Source organism: Danio rerio, chromosome 13 (assembly GCF_049306965.1).
Source record: "Danio rerio strain Tuebingen ecotype United States chromosome 13, GRCz12tu, whole genome shotgun sequence".
NCBI lineage: Eukaryota > Metazoa > Chordata > Actinopteri > Cypriniformes > Danionidae > Danio > Danio rerio.
The window spans coordinates 54,099,420-54,118,982 of record NC_133188.1 but is presented as its reverse complement, the minus strand read 5'-3'; the positions used below and the strand labels follow the sequence as shown (position 1 = coordinate 54,118,982).

Here is a 19,563-nt window from a genome sequence, read left to right as displayed (position 1 = left end):
CAGTGCATAAAAGCAAATTGAGCAGTACTAATGATCATATTTATGATCTTTGTGAATGCATCTTGATAATAAAATAATAATTCATATATTACAAGTGAAAAATAAATAAATAAATGCTTAAATATAGCTGCAATTGTGTGTTTTTTTGCAATATATAAAAGTAAAATGAGCATCAGTAATAATCAAAGTTATGAGTGCATCTTAATAATTCATATATTACAAATTTGAATATAAAATGCTTAAAATATAGCTGCATTTCTTTGCTTTTCATATATTTACAATCCATAAAAGTGAGCATTAGTTATGAGTGCATCTTGATGATAAATTATTAATAATCCAGATGATACAAATCTAAATCAATATCAATATCTAAATCAAATAATGCCTCCAATATAGATACATTTGTATTGTTTTTTGCAATACTTAAAAGTAAAGTGAGCTTTAGTTATGATCATGTTATGATCTTTTTGAGTGCATCTTAATAATAAAATATGAATAATCGAGATTTTACAAATTTTGAAAACAATAATACTTAAAAATATAGTTGCATTGTCATGCTTTTATTTTTTGCAATACATAAAAGTAAAATGAGCATTAATGTTTGTGAGTGCATCTTGATAATAATTATAAATAATTTGTATATTGAAACTTTTTTATTAAAAATGCTTAAAATTTAGCTATATGTGTATGTTTTTTTCTTGTAATTTTTTGCATTACATAAAAGTGAAGTGAGCATAAATTATGATCATTGTTATGAGTGCATCTTGATCATAAATTATTAATAAACCAGATATTACAAACTTGAATCAAACATGCCTCAAATATAGATACATTTTTATGCTTTGTTTGCAATATTAAAAGTTAAATGAGCATTAGATGATTAAGGTATTTTTGAGTGCATCTTGATAATAAATTATGAATACTTCATATATTACAAATTTGAATATAAAATGCTTCAAATGTTGCTGCATTTCTTTGCTTTTCGTATTTTTGCAATACATACAAGAAAAGAGCATTAGTTATGCGCATGGTTATGAGTGCATCTTGATGATTATTAATTAATAATTCATAAAATACAAATTTGAATAAATAATGCCTCCAATATAGATACATTTGTATTGTTTTTTACAATACATAAAAGTAAAGTGAGCTTTAGTTATGATCATGTTATGATCTTTTGAGTGCATGTTGATAATAAATTAATAATAATCCAGATATTACAAATTTGAATCAAACATGCCTCAAATATAGATACATTTTTATGCTTTGTTTGCAATATAAAAATTTAAGTGAACATTAGATGATTGAGATCTTTTTGAGTGCATCTTGATAATAAATAATTAATAATTCATATAATACATATTTTAATAAATAATGCCTCCAATATAGATACATTTATATTGTTTTTTGCACAACATAAAAGTAAAGTGAGCTTTAGTTATGATCATGTTATGATCTTTTTGAGTGCATCTTAATAATAAAATATGAATAATCCAGATTTTACAAATTTTGAAAACAATAATACTTAAAAATATATTTGCATTTTCATGCTTTTATTTTTTGCATTACATAAAAGTAAAATGAGCATTAATGTTTGTGAGTGCATCTTGATAATAATTATAAATAATTTGTATATTGAAACATTTTTTGATTAAAAATGCTTAAAATTTAGCTATATTTGTATGTTTTTTTCATGTAATTTTTTGCATTACATTAAAGTGAAGTGAGCATAAATTATGATCATAGTAATGAGGGCATCTTGATCATAAATTATTAATAAACCAGATATTACAAACTTGAATCAAACATGCCTCAAATATAGATACATTTTTATGCTTTGTTTGCAATATTAAAAGTTAAGTGAGCATTAGATGATTGAGGTATTTTTGAGCGCATCTTGATAACAAATTATGAATAATTCATACATTACATATTTGAATAAATAATGCCTTAAATATAGATACATTTGTATTGTTTTTTTGCAATACATACAAGTAAAGTGAGCATTAGTTATGATCATGTTATGATTTTTTGGAGTGCATCTTGATAATGAATAAATAATAATTCAGGTGCAAAAAATTTGAATCAAATGCTTAGCTGATCAAATATAGCTAGATGTGTTGTTTATTGTTTTTTTGCCAATACATAAAACTAAATTGAGCGTTAGTTATGATCTTTGTGAGTGCATCTTGATAATAAATTATGATTAATTCAGATGTAACTTTTATTTTTTTTTATAAAATAATGCTTAAAATATTTGTGTATTTTTTATTGCTTTTATTCATCATTTTTGGCAGTATGTATATATCTAAATGAACATTAGTTATAATCGTAGTTCTCACAGTTATGCACTTTAGTGCATCTTGATAATAAATAATTGAATAAAATGCTTAAAATATAGATATATTTGTATGCTTTTTTGCTTTTCATATTTTTCTGCAATACATAAAAGTAAAGTGAGCATTAATTATGATCATAGTTATGAGTGCAACTTGATAATAAATGATCAATTAACCAGATGTTAATTAAATATATGCTGATTAAATATGTATGTTAATTAAAAATATGCTGTCTTTATATATATATATATATGTGTGTGTGTGTGTGTGTGTGTGTGTGTGTGTGTGTGTGTGTGTGTGTGTGTGTGTGTGTGTGTGTGTGTGTGTGTGTGTGTGGGTTTTTTGATTGTTGCTGGTTTATCCTCTTGGGAAGAGGGACTATGTGTCATGTTTACTGTTGATCATCAGTTGGCAGCATTAACCCTTTAGATCAGGGGTGTCAAACTCAATTCCTGGAGGGCCGCAGCCCTGCACAGTTTAGTTCCAACCCTGCTCCAACACACTTACCTGTAGGTTTCAAACAAGCCTGAAGGACTCAATTAGTTTGTTCAGGTGTGTTTAATTAGGGTTGGAACTAAACTGTGCAGAGCTGCGGCCCTCCTGGAATTCAGTTTGACGTCCCTGCTTTAGATAGACAAAAGAGTGCAACAGAGTTTCTGGCTGTTATATCCTCCTGAGACCCAAATAATTTTATTTTTATTTTTTTTTCTGTGATTTTCTACATCCTTTGAGTTAAAAAAATTCTACAATTTAAAGTAAAAAAAAAAATTCTACAATTTAAAGTTAAAAAAAAAATTCTCAATTTAAAGTTAAAAAAAAAAAATTCTCAATTTAAAGTTAAAAAAAAAAATTCTCAATTTTTTTTTTACAGCATGTCCACTGTAGCGGACCACAGGACCATTTTAGTTCGAAACAACCACCACTCAAACAACAAAACTATAAAGTATATGGCTGTAAAGGGATATTAATCCAATATTAATGTTACAAAAACAAAATTCCTGAAACAGTTTAGTCTGAAAGAGAGCCAAACTAAAAAAAAAAAAAGAAGCTAATCCAAAACAAACTCATCATAAAAGTGATTTAAAACTGATTGTCATTCTCTAATTGTCTCTAATTGTCTCTAATTTTCAGATTGTCTGACTCTAAATCAGAGTCTCCTTTAACTATCTTCTAAAGAATCCTCTCTGCTTCAGTTCTGCCTCCTACAACATGCAGTCATAACATTAAGATGCATGTAATAACATTAAGATGGTCCTGGTGTCCACTATAGTGGACATTTAAATGAGGATATTTTGAAACACAAACAAGCTAACAGCGTTGAAAGCTAAATGTATTGTTCCTGACACTTTAATAAACAAATATAAATGTAATAATTATCGTAAAAACACATTTAAAAAGCTCAATTTTACCTACCTTTCTCCTTCCCAAAAAAAACCCAAAAAAAAAACAGAGTAGCTCAAAAAATTCAAAGAAAATTCATGAAAACGCAATGTCCACTACAGAGGACACAAGTCAATGAGCGGGGTGTCAGGAGGATATATGGAGTTCAGTGGAGTAAAACAGCAGAGTATAGTGTGTGTGCAGAAATACACTTACTGTGTTTACTGTGTCCGGAGAGCTGAGGGGGGCGTTTCATTTCCTCAGACATATCAAGGTAAGTGCGCAAATGTCTCTTCCTCACACACACACACACACACACACACACACACACACACACACACACACACACACACACACACACACACACACACACACACACACACACACACACATTATACTCCATATAAAAGGCAGAAGCTAAGCTTGTTTGCACTGTAACTGATGATCAACAATAACAATTAAAAATTGTACCTCTTAATCCCAACAGGGAAAACCAGCAACTATTAAGAATGCATGCTTATAAGCTGTCATGTAGGGCTGGGCGATTTGGCAAAAATGCACATTTGCTCATATTGATTTGTTCATCTTGGGCAGTGGTAATTAATGGTTGGTTCTGCACAGGAGTGGGAAAATTTGCGAAAATCATTCATTGAGATTTATCTACATTTAAAACCAATTTTAGATCCTGAAGACGAGATATTTATTAAAAGCAGACTGTAAAGATTGTACGGGCTGAACAAGTGAAGGAGAGCAACAATAAATCACTTTAATTATCAGCATACAGATGATAAAAGGCATTGGAAAGGTTGTCGCATAATTAAGAAGGAAAGTAAAAAATAACATAAGCCCTAATATCGATCCTTACGTCACTCCTTTGGGCACCTCTAAAGATAAACCGGACATATGGACACTTTGTTTTGTTGGACAAAAAATTAGCAAACCAAGTGGTCGATATTTTCGGCTGATAAATTGTCGGTGGCGGGCGAAGCAGTGGCGCAGTAGGTAGTGCTGTCGCCTCACAGCAAGAAGGTCGCTGGTTCGAGCCTTGGCTCAGTTGGCGTTTCTGTGTGGAGTTTGCATGTTCTCCCTGCTTTCGTGTGGGTTTCCTCCGGGTGCTCCGGTTTCCCCAACAGTCCAAACACATGCGGTACAGGTGAATTGGGTAGGGTAAATTGTCCGTAGTATATGAGTGTGTGTGTGAATGTGTGTGGATGTTTCCCAGAGATGGGTTGCAGCTGGAAGGGCATCCGCTGCGTAAAAACTTTCATTCCGCTGTGGCGACGCCGGATTAATAAAGGGACTAAGCCGACAAGAAAATGAATGAATGAATTGTCGGTGGCATCTCTAACATCAACAAACTTTTATATTTCCATTGTTGCACATTTCTGCTGTGTGATTGGCTCTTAAATCGATATAGAGTAAAAAAAGCAAGTGGAAGCTGTCGCTCCTCCTCCTGTAAGCTGTTTTAATGCAAGTGGTGCTCGCTGCAGAGCCATTTGAGGAGAGGTGAGCTCCAGAGAGGGGGAGCTTCAGAGCTTAGGATTGGTCTTGACATTTTATCCTAATTTAATATAATATCGTTTATCGGCTCAGCCCTACACTCAAAATAATGACTTATTTTCTACTTGTCCAAACAACTTATTTATAATGGGTTGAATCAACACAATTCTTGAGGGTTTTTGTGGGATAGCTTGAATGTTTTATGTTCAATGAACATAAATGTCACGGTATGGGGGTGGATGGAGAGGAGGCAAGGACCCAAATGCAGGAAATGAAGAATTTATTGAAAAATAAAACAACAAAACTCAAATCTCCCCATGTGGGGAAAAACACAACATTATATTATACACTCAACTAGACTTGATCTGGAACTTGGCAAGACACACAACTTTAAACCACTGTTGCAGAACAGAAATCAGCAGACCTCATACAACAGGGAAAGAAACAATCAACAACGGACCTGGGGCCTGTTTCAGAAAGGAGGTTAAGTGAAAACTCAGAGTATTTTAACCCTAAAATGAGAGAAACTCTGGGTTTTCCGTTTCAAAACGGCAGGTTTGTTAAACTCGAGAAAGCAGGGTAAGTCAAGCCTGTTTCTGAAAGAAAGGTAACTTTAACTCAGAGTCAGTTACTGTGGTAACTTACTCTGTGAACCTAACCTGGTCAGAAGCAGGTTTTATTCTCTAAACTCAGAGTTTCTGTCGGTCTCCTCCCCTTTTTTAAAGATGAAGCGGTATTTCTCGCCTTAGCCTTACGTTTCCACCCACCTATTTTAATGCTCATTTTGGATACGTGCATAAAAACGATTGATGGAAACATCATGATGCACATAACTTTTTAAAATATGCATAAAAACGCGCATAACTGAGTAGGATAAACTTTTATTCGATAGAAAATGTGCGCATAAACTACGATGGAAACACTTTTACTGAACAAATTACAGTATGTACATTAAAAAAAAAGATCATGATCATATGATAATGAATGTGTGTAAATGAACAAACCAGCAGGCTCAGCACACTGTAACATGTCTTAAATATTGTTTTAGTCATTCTAAAATGCATTAACTGTTTCAGTATTAGTGTATATTATTTACCTCCGAACGTCTGGTGCGTGAGTCTCCGCGTCTCATGGCTTCAGACGCCCCCACGTGTTCATTGTGTTTCAGCATTGTCTTCTGACATCGAGGCGCAAGTACATTAATTAGGCTAAATAAAGAATTAATTGGCGCAGCTTCTTCTACCACAGTAAATTCTGTTTTTACTGTTGATATTTGGTGCCAGTTTAATCAGGAAGTGACGATTTTTTTCTCTTTGACTCGTTGGATGGAATTTTATTCGCATCTTTTATGCAATATTCCAGTTTTGCACATACATTTATGTAATATATTTGGATGGAAACATAGCTATTGCCTACATTTTAGTCACACAGGGAAGAACTGTACGAGAATGGCTTATCCTTTTTTAATAAATAATTAAATTAAATTCACCTTCGACATGCACTGTAACTAGATTAATGGGATTATTATTCTTTCTAAAATTATTTTTAGTACTGCTTACCTTCTAAATGTTATATTAACCTCTATCACTTGATCAATAAAAAAGGCAGACACACAAGTGCACTGTTAAATCATTTAAAACTAATAAATGTATAAAAGAAAGTTTAGAAAAAAAATATAAACGTCACAAATTACATTACTTATTTTATTATACTTACATATTTAAATACTTAAAAAGTGAAATTAGGCATTGACTTGAGCAGCTGTTTTCCCACGCTAACTGTCTCTTCTTCACTGATGGTTGCTTCTTTTCAAATATATACACTCATATTTGCTATAACTTTGCATGAGAACATCAAGTTCAGCTGGAGAAAGAAATGCTGATCTCTTTTATAAGATATTGCCATGGTCACTCGTAATGTCTGCGCTCCATTGATAATGCCTTTTTAAAGTCACGGTGTGCACGCTTAACTCTGAGTTGGTCTACTCGAAGTTGATTGACCCAGCTCAGATCAGCTGTTCTGAAACCGAAAACTCAGAGTTTTTAATCTCTCGGTAAATAAACTCAGAGTTCAAGTTTAAACTCTGAGTTGTTTGAACCTCCTTACTGAAACAGGCCCCAGCACAGAACAGAGCACACTAGGAGAATAAATAGGAAAGACAAACCAGTAAACAGACAGGCGGACAGGTGAAAATAATAATTACAGACAGGATAACAAGGTGGGTGGGACTAGACAATAGACGGGAGAGCGCATGACACAGAGACAACACAATAAAACAAGACTAGAACACGCAGCCAATGAGAGAACTCATTAACTACGTGTTCATAACAACACAAGCACAACACTGAAGCACACGACAAAAGCACAATGTAAACACAGACCCACGTGCATTGACAACAGATGCAAGACACGAGCACACGATGAATGAAAACACTCACCGTGCGCTCACACACGCAGCGTGCATGCTTCATCCCAGCGCCGACCAAAACCGAAACCAACTACTGAGACGCTGGGAATGAAACACCACGCTGCAGACAGACGAAAACATAAACACGAGTACAAGAGCGCACGCGTCCGAGGCACGCAGAGCCCGCGCGGCCGCATCAAAACGGGATAGAAACAGGACCAGACAGAGCTAGTGTCCGAGCTCTGCCACCAAAACAAGAATTTACAAGACCAGAGTGGCAGAACCCTGACAATAAATTTGTAAAAACCATTGAGTTAACTTAATCAATTTGCGTTAGGACAACATGAAGGAATTGTGTGGAACCCAGCATTTTTACAGTGTACTGTCATGGCTTTGCAATCAAAAAATGTGATTAAAATGGAAGTCAATGGGGTAAAAACAGCCCCCAACATAACCAAAGGGCGGTCAATTTGCCCAGAGTGTGTAGAGTTTTTTTTTTCAAAGCATTTTCCCAAAATTGTGTCAAAATAAGATTTGTCACCAAAAATCATTGCATTTACTGAAACTCGGAGAAGGTTGTGGCCAAATTAAGCCTAAAAAACTCACCCAAAAAAGGCCCAACAGCACAAAAGGGTTTAGAAGCGTCTGGTTTTTCTGCATGTGATCGAATTCAGTTAATTCTAACTCAATGTTGTTAATGTGTGTGTTCAGAGTCATGCAGGAGAACAGCATGGATCAGCCAACATCATTATCACAGCTCTTAAGAGAGAGTTACCTAGCCGAATCCCGAGCTCATCACAGACACGGAGAATCCACAGATCCGCCTCGCCGACTAGTCTACGGCACGCTCAAAGAAAAAAACCAAGAATCCTGCGCTAAACTGGACACACCAATCCCAGACCTCTCAGCGTTCCTGAACCAAGAAGAGCTGGATAAAAGCGTAGATCTGGCCTGCAAAGCAATCAGCGACGACCCACAAGAACGAGATCAGAAATCTGCTAAACCCCAAATTGAAAGTACACCAAAAAAAGTTCAAGAACACACCCACAGGACTAACGTGGCGGATTTTAAACGAGCCCAGAGGACGGCTCCGTACGGCATGGAGACCCAATCCAAGAAAGAGTTCCTCAATAAAGCCGCAGACTTCATCGAAGAGCTTTCCTCGCTTTTTAAAGCCAACAGTTCAAAGAGAATCCGTCCTCGCTCTTGTAAAGCGCACCGAAGCCGATACCAGAGCAAACCTCAGCCAGATGGAGCTTCATTCTCTGTTAATGCTGAAGATCGGGAACGGCCTGTTATCCAGCCAATGGAGGAAACAATGGAGGACACTCGGGAACCGGAACCGACTGCTGCTGGAACTGTGTGTGAATCTACGGATATGGTGCAGAGTGAAAGTCTGGAGGAGCTGGAGTGTGAACCGCCACAGTTTATACAGAAGCTGAAGAGCAGGGAAGTTGCTGAGGGCAGTAAAGTTCAGCTGGATTGTATCGTCAGAGGAAAACCTGCTCCTGAAGTGCGGTGAGTTTCTCTTTATGATGCTTTTTATTCAGCCCAGGCTTATTATTGATACATACCCCTGTATATCTTCCTGGAGAGCGCCAAACACATCCCAGGAGGATTGTTTTTTTTTGCAGTTTTTGTTTTCAGGAATCCACCAGAGGTGCTGTGTACGCTTTTTCAGATCTCAAATCTCTCTCGCAAGTGCTATTCACACCTCTGTTCTCACGTAAATCCACCAGAGGCTGCTGTCGACTGACTGAGGCCCCGTTTACACTAATGCGCACTAATTAGTTTGAAAGCGCATAAGTTTTGCCACGGTTATGCCATCCGTCCACACTACGCCGGAGTTCTCGAGCGCCGAAAACGGAGCGTTTCGAAAACGCTGGAGAGGCCGTTTTCATTCTGAAACGCTGCTGCTCCGTCTCAGTGTGGATGATGGAAAACAGAGACATCTGAAAACGGAGGCGGGGCTGCAGACATTCGCCTCTCTGATTGGGGCTTTTCCTGAATATTAAGTAGCCTAACACACACAGTTCAGTCCTGCATTCTCTCCTTGTAAGTTTAGACTTCGCAAGTTTGATCAAGACTGCAGTCTCTTCTTCTCAGTTTGATATGGTAAACAGACTATACTGAGGACACGCGTAAATCTTTAAAGGGAACAGTGTACTTTATAACTTCATTCACATCACCTTGGCTACGTTGTTTCACTTTCTTAACAATAAAATGTAAACATGATTTAAGGAACTGCCTATTTTCATTTTAATATTAGCAAGTTAACAGACAGCAGAAATGTTGAGGCGTCGTCCTGCATATATGAGCGTCATCTTTACTGTGTGGATATTTATAACAAAACGGAGCCGATAACAACTGCCTCCTTTCAATTTCAGTGAAAATACGAAACACACCCTCTCTTTTGCTGAATATCAGTTTTAATAATCAATAATGTCCAGTATAAAAGTATAACACAATAAGTTTATACATTATAGAAATAAAGGCGATCAGTCAATATACAGAATAGGCTACGTGGTTACATTAATCATTAAATTATCTTTGCGCTCAGCCAAAACACGTTACCTGAGAACAAGTAATAGATTCCAATGACCAAAGTCAGGAAATATGTCGTTAGATAAAGACAACAAGATGAATAAATATCACGTTTAATAAATATAGTGAGATTAGATCCAGGGGGAGATGCTTGATGAGAAGTCCGACTAGCACAGCTCTCATCTGGGTAGATGGGCTGCAACGCTTGCCCGAGAGTGTGTGTGTGTGTGGTCACGTGATGTGCGTTTTCAGCGTTTTGGTGTGGACGGAGAGCAGTTTAGAAACCCTGGTAAAACGCGAATGTGGACGCGGATCGTTTTCATTCTAAAACGCCGTTTTAAAACTAAAACGCATGAGTTTTGCTATGGTTACGCCCAGTGGTGCCTGCAGGCGTACGGCTGTACGCACTGTGCGTACCTACCATGAGAGGGCGCAAGCTAATGCCGCTTTTTAAAACATTTTATTACATAATTTAAATTGATTATTAAACAGTATACACTACGATATATTGACAAAGCAAGACAGAATGACAACAAATAAAGGTGTGTGTTTTAAAGTGTGTATGTACTTGCATGGTGGGAGATGAGTAAAGAAATCTATTGGCTTTAGTTTTACTGTTGGATTTTCCGCACCTAAAAATCACCATTCAGATAGTTATTGTTTTAAAACAAGGTTAAAATGAGTGAAACGCTCTTTAAAACAGCTAAACTTAATTGAGACATTTGCCAAACGGCCTAAAACTAATGAGACAAATACTGATCCCACACGTAGTGGAGACCGCAGTCTCATTATCAGCACCTGAGCCGGGGAACCTGTCTTGTTCATCAGACAGATCAGATCCAGCTGCTGCGCGGCCTCCTCGCATGGAACAGCAATCATTCAAGGTGTTTTAAACTATTTTATCTGACAGACTGGCATAAATAAGCAGACATCTCCATTCTCACGAGTTTCTGAAGTGTCTCACACTTTCAACCGAGTTTGTTCCACCGAGGTAAATGTTCAGTGCTGATGCGAATATGTAAACATATGTCCTGCTCTTTCAAATGATTTGATTAAATTAATTAAATTGTAATTGATCGGCGCAACATGGGAAAACAGTTTAATTTAGGCTTCTCTGAAACTTAACATTTCACTTTAATTTAATTTAGCCTAGATTATTATTTTATTTGACAGTTCAGTTTGTGGTTCGTCATTGTTAAAGCATATTGTGGGTTTTGAAGCACTTCACTTCTTATGTTATTGGGTCTTCTATTTTATCTAGAAGATAACTGACCAAGAAAAATATTTCAACAAGGAGACGAACAATATACAAAATTGGTTTTAAAAATAATTTTTTTTTCCAAGAAAAATATACTAATTTTATTTTTGTTTGACCCGTCCACTACTCAACTGTGCAGGTGGATGATTTTCGGTCAGTGGAAAGTAATGATATAATTAATGCTTCACTAACTGTATTTTATCACAATTTTCTGTCATATATTGGCAATTTTTAATATGTCATAATTTTAAAATTTACGTCTTGAGCGTCTGATTTTTCCTTGGTGCTGATGTGCTTTTATTACATTTAGATTTCAGCGAAATATTAAAATTAAAAAGGAGACAAGTTCCGCTCCGTCTCAGTGTGGATGGGGAGAAACGGAGACATCTGAAAACAGAGGCGGGGCTGCTGAGATTCGCTACCTGATTGGGGCTTTTGTTTCATTGCGTATCCTTCCCTTATTCGTCAAGCCTCTATCACATGACTATAACACATGGCTTTAAAGCAGTGGTGGCCAACCCTGTTCCTGGAGAGCCACCTTCCTGCAGATTTCAGTTGCTACCCATCTCAAACACACCTGCCTGTAATTATCACGTAGTGTTCAGGTCCTAATTAATTTAGTTCAGGTGTGTTTGATATAGGTAGCAACTGAAATCTGCAGGAAGGTGGCTCTCCAGGAACAGGATTGGCCACCCCTGCTTTAAAGCTACCAGAAAACAGCAGACCAGCCTTCACTGTAAACAACAACATGGACACGGAAATGGGAGCGTTGTTTGCACTATTGTCTGTTTTAGGCGCATTTGTGCAGTGATTCTTTTGTTATGTTTAGTAACACCTCGACCTCGTTGTCTGTCCACAAAAATACCTCTCTTGCTTTCTTTGCCATCGCGTTCATTGTTCAACCAGCGTTTGTAGACTAACAATAACCAAATGCCGAGCGAGACGCATGCTTCCTGTTTATTCTAGAATGCGCATGCCCAGAGTGCGCGAATGGTCACGTGATATACGTTTTTGTTGGCGTAGTGTGGACGGAGATATGTTCAGATACGCTAGGTGAAACACCAGTGTGGACGCGGATCGTTTTTAATCTAAAACACCATTTTAAAACTAAAACGCACTAGTGTAAACGGGGCCTGACTGTCCTATAACCCCAACCAACCCCCTTTCCCTAAACCCAACCAACAGTGTGATCGAAAGCAATCGAGAAAAAGAAAAGCCCTTGTGGCCGCCTGATATTTCAATAGTATCTGGATGCAGCCTTTATGGTGCAAGCTGAGACTGCATCACTCAGCGATGCAATGTCAGACACAATGCACTCAAATGGAGCAAGTGACGTCACTGTGAGGGGTAGGGTTAGGGGTGGGGTTAGGTGAGCCCATTAAAAAGCATTGGATGCAGCCCAGATTGCACTGCACCAGGTCTGCAGCCAGAACCCTCTCTGATTTTTACCAGGCTTTCAGATCTTATCACATTTTTACCCTGTTATTTACTTGTTTATTTTATTTTTTGCCTTTTGTTTAACCTGCTTTTTGGAACCATTATTTGCTGGTCTTGAACCTCGTCGTCATAGTCAACTCTTCTCTGCATCTCAAGTCTGCAGGAGAGCCACTGAGCAAACCGGTAACAGCAGAAAAGCCATCCACACGGAGTTTAGCGGACAACTGGTAGCAAAGTAGAAGAAACAGAAGTCGTCAGCAGCATTATACCGCATTCGTTTTAACAGACTAAATGCAGCCGAACGTAGCTCTGGCTACATAATTCACACTCTCCAGAGATGTATTTGGGGGTACATATTCACGATGAGCCTGTGTTGTTTTTATTGATGTGCTGTCGGATGAAATAGGTTTTGTTTTTACTCAATTACTGAGAGTAAATTATCAGCCATTATTTTGGGTCTCCATTTAACATGCAATGAAATGTCTCACACATTTTATACATGATATATTTTTTGCAGAAGTATTAACTATTTAGTAGTTCCATGATTAGTTTTGTTTAATACTAAGAAGCTTTATTTAGAAGTTACTTTCCAATTAGAGTGTTATACCAGTAAAGCTAGGGATGCACTGGGAGACCGGCAATAAAGCACAACCGAGGATTTTTGATAAAAATGCATGATCAGCAACAGTTTAATTTCAGGTTTTTCACTTCAGTTTGAAATTTTTATTTAATTTTAGGCGGCTCATTGGTTATCACTGTGCCCTCACAGTAAGAAGGCCGCTGGTTTGAATCCTGGCTGGGTCAGTTGTCATTTCTCTGTGGAGTTTGCATGCTCTCCTTGTGTTTGCGTGGGTTTCCTCCGGGTGCTCTGGTTTCCCCCACAGTCCAAACACATGCGCTATAGTGGAATTGATTAACTAAATTGGCCATAGTGTATGTGTGTGTGTGTGTGTGTGAATGAGTCTGTATGGGTGTTTGCCAGTACTGGGTTTTAGCTGGAAGAGCATCCGCTATGTAAAACATATGCTGGAAAAGTTGGCGGTTCATTCCACTGTGGCTACCCTTGATGAATAAGGGACTAAATCGAAGGAAAATGAATGGATGACTAATTATTTAATTTTTATTCAGTTCAACATGCACGACCTGCTGGAAGAGAGCAAATCTGCATTTTTAGCCTGCATTTCTATTGTTGTAGCATTTTTTTGTCACAATTTCATGTCAGATTTTTCTGACTTCATGAGATTTGAGATTGTACAATCTATTTTAAATGCAATTAAATGAAAGCACTACATATTCAGCCAATACACATTTTGTTCACATAACTGTTTTGTAAAAAAAAAAAGAAAAAAAATATGAAATTATTATATGGAATTGGCCAATTTAAGTAGTAGACAATATTGTAATTGGAATTTAGGCTATGGAAAATCATGATCAGTGCATCAGCAATTATTTCTGCTTGCAAATGCATCATAAGGTTTGGCTGTGAGCACAAAGAAGTCTTGTGAAAGCGGAGCGTTTAACACACACTCTGAGCTCAGTTTAACACACACTCTGAGCTCAGCCCGTCTAAATTTGCTGCATTGGAAATATGATGCGATGAGAATGCAGGCGAAATTAATGTCCTACATCTTCAGTGGAGCGCTGTTTGCCAAAATAACAGTATAAGCGTAAACAAGCTATTGAATTAGTACAGAGGTTTGCAGAATGACACATTCAGCTTGTTTGTGATTATAGGTTTTTCCGGCATTGTGTACTTTGGGATAATACATGTTGTATCGTTTTATGAAATGAGTATCACATTCTTACCAAAAATATACTTATAGTAGTTTCATGTATTAGTCAAATTTTTTAAACATCTAAAAACAATTCAGTTCAGTTCGATTTATTTATAAAGCAGTTTAAAACAACACAGTTGACCAAAGCGCTGACAACAAAGAGTCAAACAAACTTTAAAATACAAATAAATAAACATAAAATGTCAACATCTTGCGCTGTGCTAAAAGCCAAATTGAGCAAGCGGGTTTTAAGAAGAGATTTAAAAACAGCAATGGAAGAGGCTTGTCTAATATACAACGGCAACTCGCTCCACAGTTTTGGTGCAGCCACAGCAAAAGTCCGATCCCCTCTGAGCTCTCGACTGGTCCTGGACACACCCAGGAGGAGCTGGTCTGCTGACCTGAGCGAACGAGAGGGTGTGTAAGGACAGAGAAGCTCAGAGAGCTAAAGGGGTGCAGCATCATTCAGAGACTTAAAAACTAATAAAAGTAACTTAAAATGGATCCTGAAATGCACAACAGCCAGTGAAGAGGAGATAAAATCGGGGTGATGTGCTCGTATTTGCGTGTGCCAGTTAAAAAACGTGCAGCTGCTTTCTGAACCAGTTGCAGACGAGAGATAGAAGACTGACTCACCATAAAATAAAGAGCATTGCAGGAGTCCAAGCGGGAGGTTATAAAAGCATGGATTACTGTTTCAAAGTGCTTGTGTGATAAAACCTGCATAATTTTGGCCGGTTGCCTGAAGTGAAAGAAGCTAGAGCGAACAACAGACCGAATCTGGCTTTCAAGCTTTAGTTCAGGATCCATTTTAAAACCCAGGTTCACAAACTCTGGCTTTCAGAAAGAACATGGGCACTTTATTATTTTTAATATAACTTTTTAAATATTATTCAAACAGGATAATATATCACTGCTTCTTTCTTTTTTTGTTATGTAGAGTTAAAAAGCAATAAAATGTTTTTATTTGTTTTATAAAATTATATATTTTGCATAATTTTTGTGTATATACAGTTGAAAACAGAATTATTCGCCCCCTTTTGAATTTTCTTTTCTTTATTAAATATTTTCCAAATGATGTTTAACAGATTCAGGAAATTTTCACAGTATGTCTGATAATATTTTTTCTTCTGGAGAAAGCCTTATTTGTTTTATTTCGGCTAGAATAAAAGCAGTTATTAATTTTTTAAAAGCCATTTTAAGGACAAAATTGTTAGCCTTCTTAAGCTTTTCTTTTTTCCGATAGTCTACAGAACAAACCATCACTATACAACAACTTGCCAAATAACCTTAACCTGCCTAGTTAACTTAACCTAGTCAAGCCTTTAAATGTGACTTTAAGCTGTATAGAAGTGTCTTGAAGAATATCTAGTCTAATATTATTTACCGTCATCATGACAAAGATAAAATAAATCAGTTATTAGAGATGCGTTATTAAAACTACTATGATTAGAAATGTGTTCAAGAAATCTGCTCTCCGTTAAACAGAGATTGGGGAAAAAAATAATTAATTGGGGTGTTAATAATTTAGAGGGGCTAATAATTCTGACTTTAACGGTGTATTATATACAGTTAGGGCGATTCTAAGGGGTCCAGGAGCCGCCTATCCGGGGCCTAATCACCACCAGAATGTTGTCATAGGGCCTGTACTGGCCAGCAGCGCCCCTGATTATTTATATAAAGGATTAATCACAATTATTTGCATCATTAAAAAAGCATATTTACATTGTGTTCGTGTGAGTGCCATAAATTAGCTAAAACATTCATATGTTCATATGCAAAAGTCAACAGGTCATATATATAGGTTATTTAGTTATAAAAATATAGACATAAAAAACAACGTATACAAACATAATTTAAATAATCAAACTATACACTACCTGACAAAAGTCTTGTCGTCTATCCAAGTTTTAGGAACACAAATAATAACTTGACTTCTAGATGATGATTTGGTGTCAGAAGTGTCTTATATGAAACGTAAAGGCCTCTAGATTACATTTATTTGAGAACAAAAATATATGATCATGTCTTGATTTGAAAGTGTCATCACTGAACAGAAATAATGTCCAGTATAGAATATAAAGTCCTGCTGCAGTGGAGACAGAATGAATATTGTGTCTGACTCCATCATGAGCTTGGAGGACTGCATCCATACATCTCTGACATGACTCACATCACTGATTAATAAAGTCATCTGGAATGAAGAAGAAAGCGTTCCTGCAGGACTCCCAGAGTTCATCAAGACTCTTTGTGTTCATCTTTAACGCCTCCTTCATCTTACCCCAGATATGCTCAATAATGCTCATGTCTGGTGACTGGGCTGGCCAATCCTGGAGCAGCTTGAGCTTCTCTGCTTTCAGGAGCTTTGATGTGGAGGCTGAAGTATGAGAAGGAGCGCTATCCTGCTGGAGAATTGTCCCTCTCCTGTGGTTTGTAATGTAATGGGCAGCACAGATGTCTTGATACCTCAGGCTGTTGATGTTGATCATCCACTCTGCAGATCTCTCGCACGCCCCCATACTGAATGACCCCAAACCATGATTATTCCTTCACCAAACTTGACTGATTTCCATGAGAATCTTGGTCCATGCTGGTTCCAGTAGGTCTTCTGCAGTATTGGTGACGATTGGGATGCAGATCAACAGATGATTCATCAGAGAAATCCACCTTCTGACACTTTTACACACGATCAACCAGAAGTCAAGTTATTATGTGTTGCTCTTACAACTGTGATCCACGACAAGACTTTTATCAGGGAGTGTAAATAGAAATTAACTAAATATGGCTCTCCTATATAACAAAAAAAAAATCCATTAATGTCATTTTAGCTCAGTATATATGTTAATTTTTATTTATATATTAAGTTTAATTGTAGTTTTTGTTTAGGTTGTAAACATTTAGTGTGTTTATGTTGTTTTATTCATTTTATTTTATTTAGATCATGTTTTTCTAAGTGTTACACTTTATTTTGATGGTCCATTTGAGTATTAGTAGACTGTCTGCTTAATATCTGTTGATACTGGGCATTTAACTGACTATAAGAAGCTTTGCAAGTACATGTCAGCTTACACTAACCTTAACCCCTACCTAACAGTCTACTTATAATCATATGAGATTTAGTTGGTATGTAGATGCAATGTAACTTAAATTCAACAATTGGACCATCAAAATAAAGTGTGATCCCGTTTAGTATTAAATGATGTCTGACTCATGGTTTGTAGGTGTGTTAATCGTGAAACGATGGCAGTGTTTACGTTTTCTAAAAGTCAGTTGCAGAGCAGACGAAACGAGAGTCTGGATGAACTTTACAGGCTGGTTCTCTTTCAGTCTCTCATTTCTTGTAAATCCTCCAGAGCTTCATGAGTCAGATTGTGGATATTCTAGATGAGCACCGAACAGCTCAACATCTCTCAGAATATAGTGTTTCATCCAGTTTTATCATGTTTTAAAAGAGTAAATATATTAACTGCTGTTAGATGGGAGGTGGCATGGTGGCTCAGTGGTTAGCATTGTTGCCTCACAGCAAGAAGGTTGCTGGTTCGAGTCTCGGCTGGGTCAGTTGGCGTTTCTGTGTGGAGTTTGCATGTTCTCCCCGTGCTGGTGTGGGTTTCCTCCAGGTGCTCTGGATTCCCCCACAGTCCAAACACATGCGCTATAGGAGAATTGATTAACTAACTTGGCCGTAGTGTTCGAGTGTATGGGTGTTTCCCAGTACTGGGTTGCAGCCGGAAGGGCATCCGCTGTGTAAAACATATGCTGGATAAGTTGGCGGTTCATTTCACTCTGGTGACCCTTGATATTTAAAGGACTAAGCCAAAGGAAAATTAACGACTGAATATAAAATATATTATAAAACTCCAGTAATATTAGTTATTATTATTATTATTATTATTATTATTATTGAAATTATTTGTCTACTCATCATGTTTCTATAATTGGTTATCAGTGTGTCATTGATGAAACGTTAGTGTAACATTACTCACACAGACACAAACTTGCCTCACTGACAGGTCAATGAAATGCCTTCTCTCTCTCTCTCTCTCTCTCTCTCTCTCTCTCTCTCTCTCTCTCTCTCTCTCTCTCTCTCTCTCTCTCTCTCTCTCTCTCTCTCTCTCTCTCTCTGTGATGTGTTTGAGCAGCTGTGGTGTTATACGTGCAGTTAGTCAGCTGACTGAGAGACTGTGATGTCAGACACATTAGATCATTCCTGAACTCTTCAGAGAATTTCATTTGTGAACATGATGCAGATTTATTATGTTATTTGTAGCGCAGTATGAGAATATTCAGAGTCAGAGTCATGGGACAAGTTCGTTCATTCATTTATTTATTAATTTTATTCATTAATTTTATTTATTCGTATGTTCACTCGTTCATTTATTCATTCATTCAATTCAATAATTTTTTCATTCATTGATTCATTTGATTAATTGATTCATTTATTTAATTAATTCATGAATTAATTTATTCATTTTGTTTGTTCGTTCATTTATTAATTCCTTCGTTCATTTGATTATTCGTTTATTCGTTCATTCGTTTATTCATTTGTTCGTTCGTTTATTTATTCAATCATTTATTTAATTTGTTCATTCATTCATTCATTCATATAATTTATTCGTTCATTGTTCATTTCATTCATTCAGTTCATTCACTTAATTCGTTTGATCTTTCATTTATTGATTTGTTCGTTCGTTCATTTATTCATTCATTTAATTTGTTTATTTATTTGTTTAATCTGTTTGTTAATTTTTTCATTTGTTCATTCATTTTATTCATTCTTTTAATGTATTCGTTCGTTCATTTGTTCATTCATTCATTCGAGTATTCGTTCATTTATTTGTTCATTCATTTGTTCGTTTGTTTATTCGTTCGTTCGTTCGTTTTTGTTCGTTCGTACGTTCATTTATTCATTCATTTAATTTGTTC

At 36.5% G+C, this 19,563-nt stretch overlaps 1 protein-coding gene across 3 annotated transcripts in view; it reads left to right on the top strand.

Annotated features, from left to right (window-relative positions):
* Nucleotides 1-19,563, top strand: part of mypn (myopalladin) — a 67,025-nt gene that overhangs the window by 4,893 nt on the left and 42,569 nt on the right. For all 3 annotated transcript variants that reach the window (NM_001365298.1, NM_001365297.1, XM_068212922.2), the window contains 1 exon segment: nucleotides 8,338-9,144. In NM_001365298.1, the coding sequence (NP_001352227.1) occupies nucleotides 8,342-9,144 (803 nt within the window). In that variant the 5' untranslated portion in view covers nucleotides 8,338-8,341.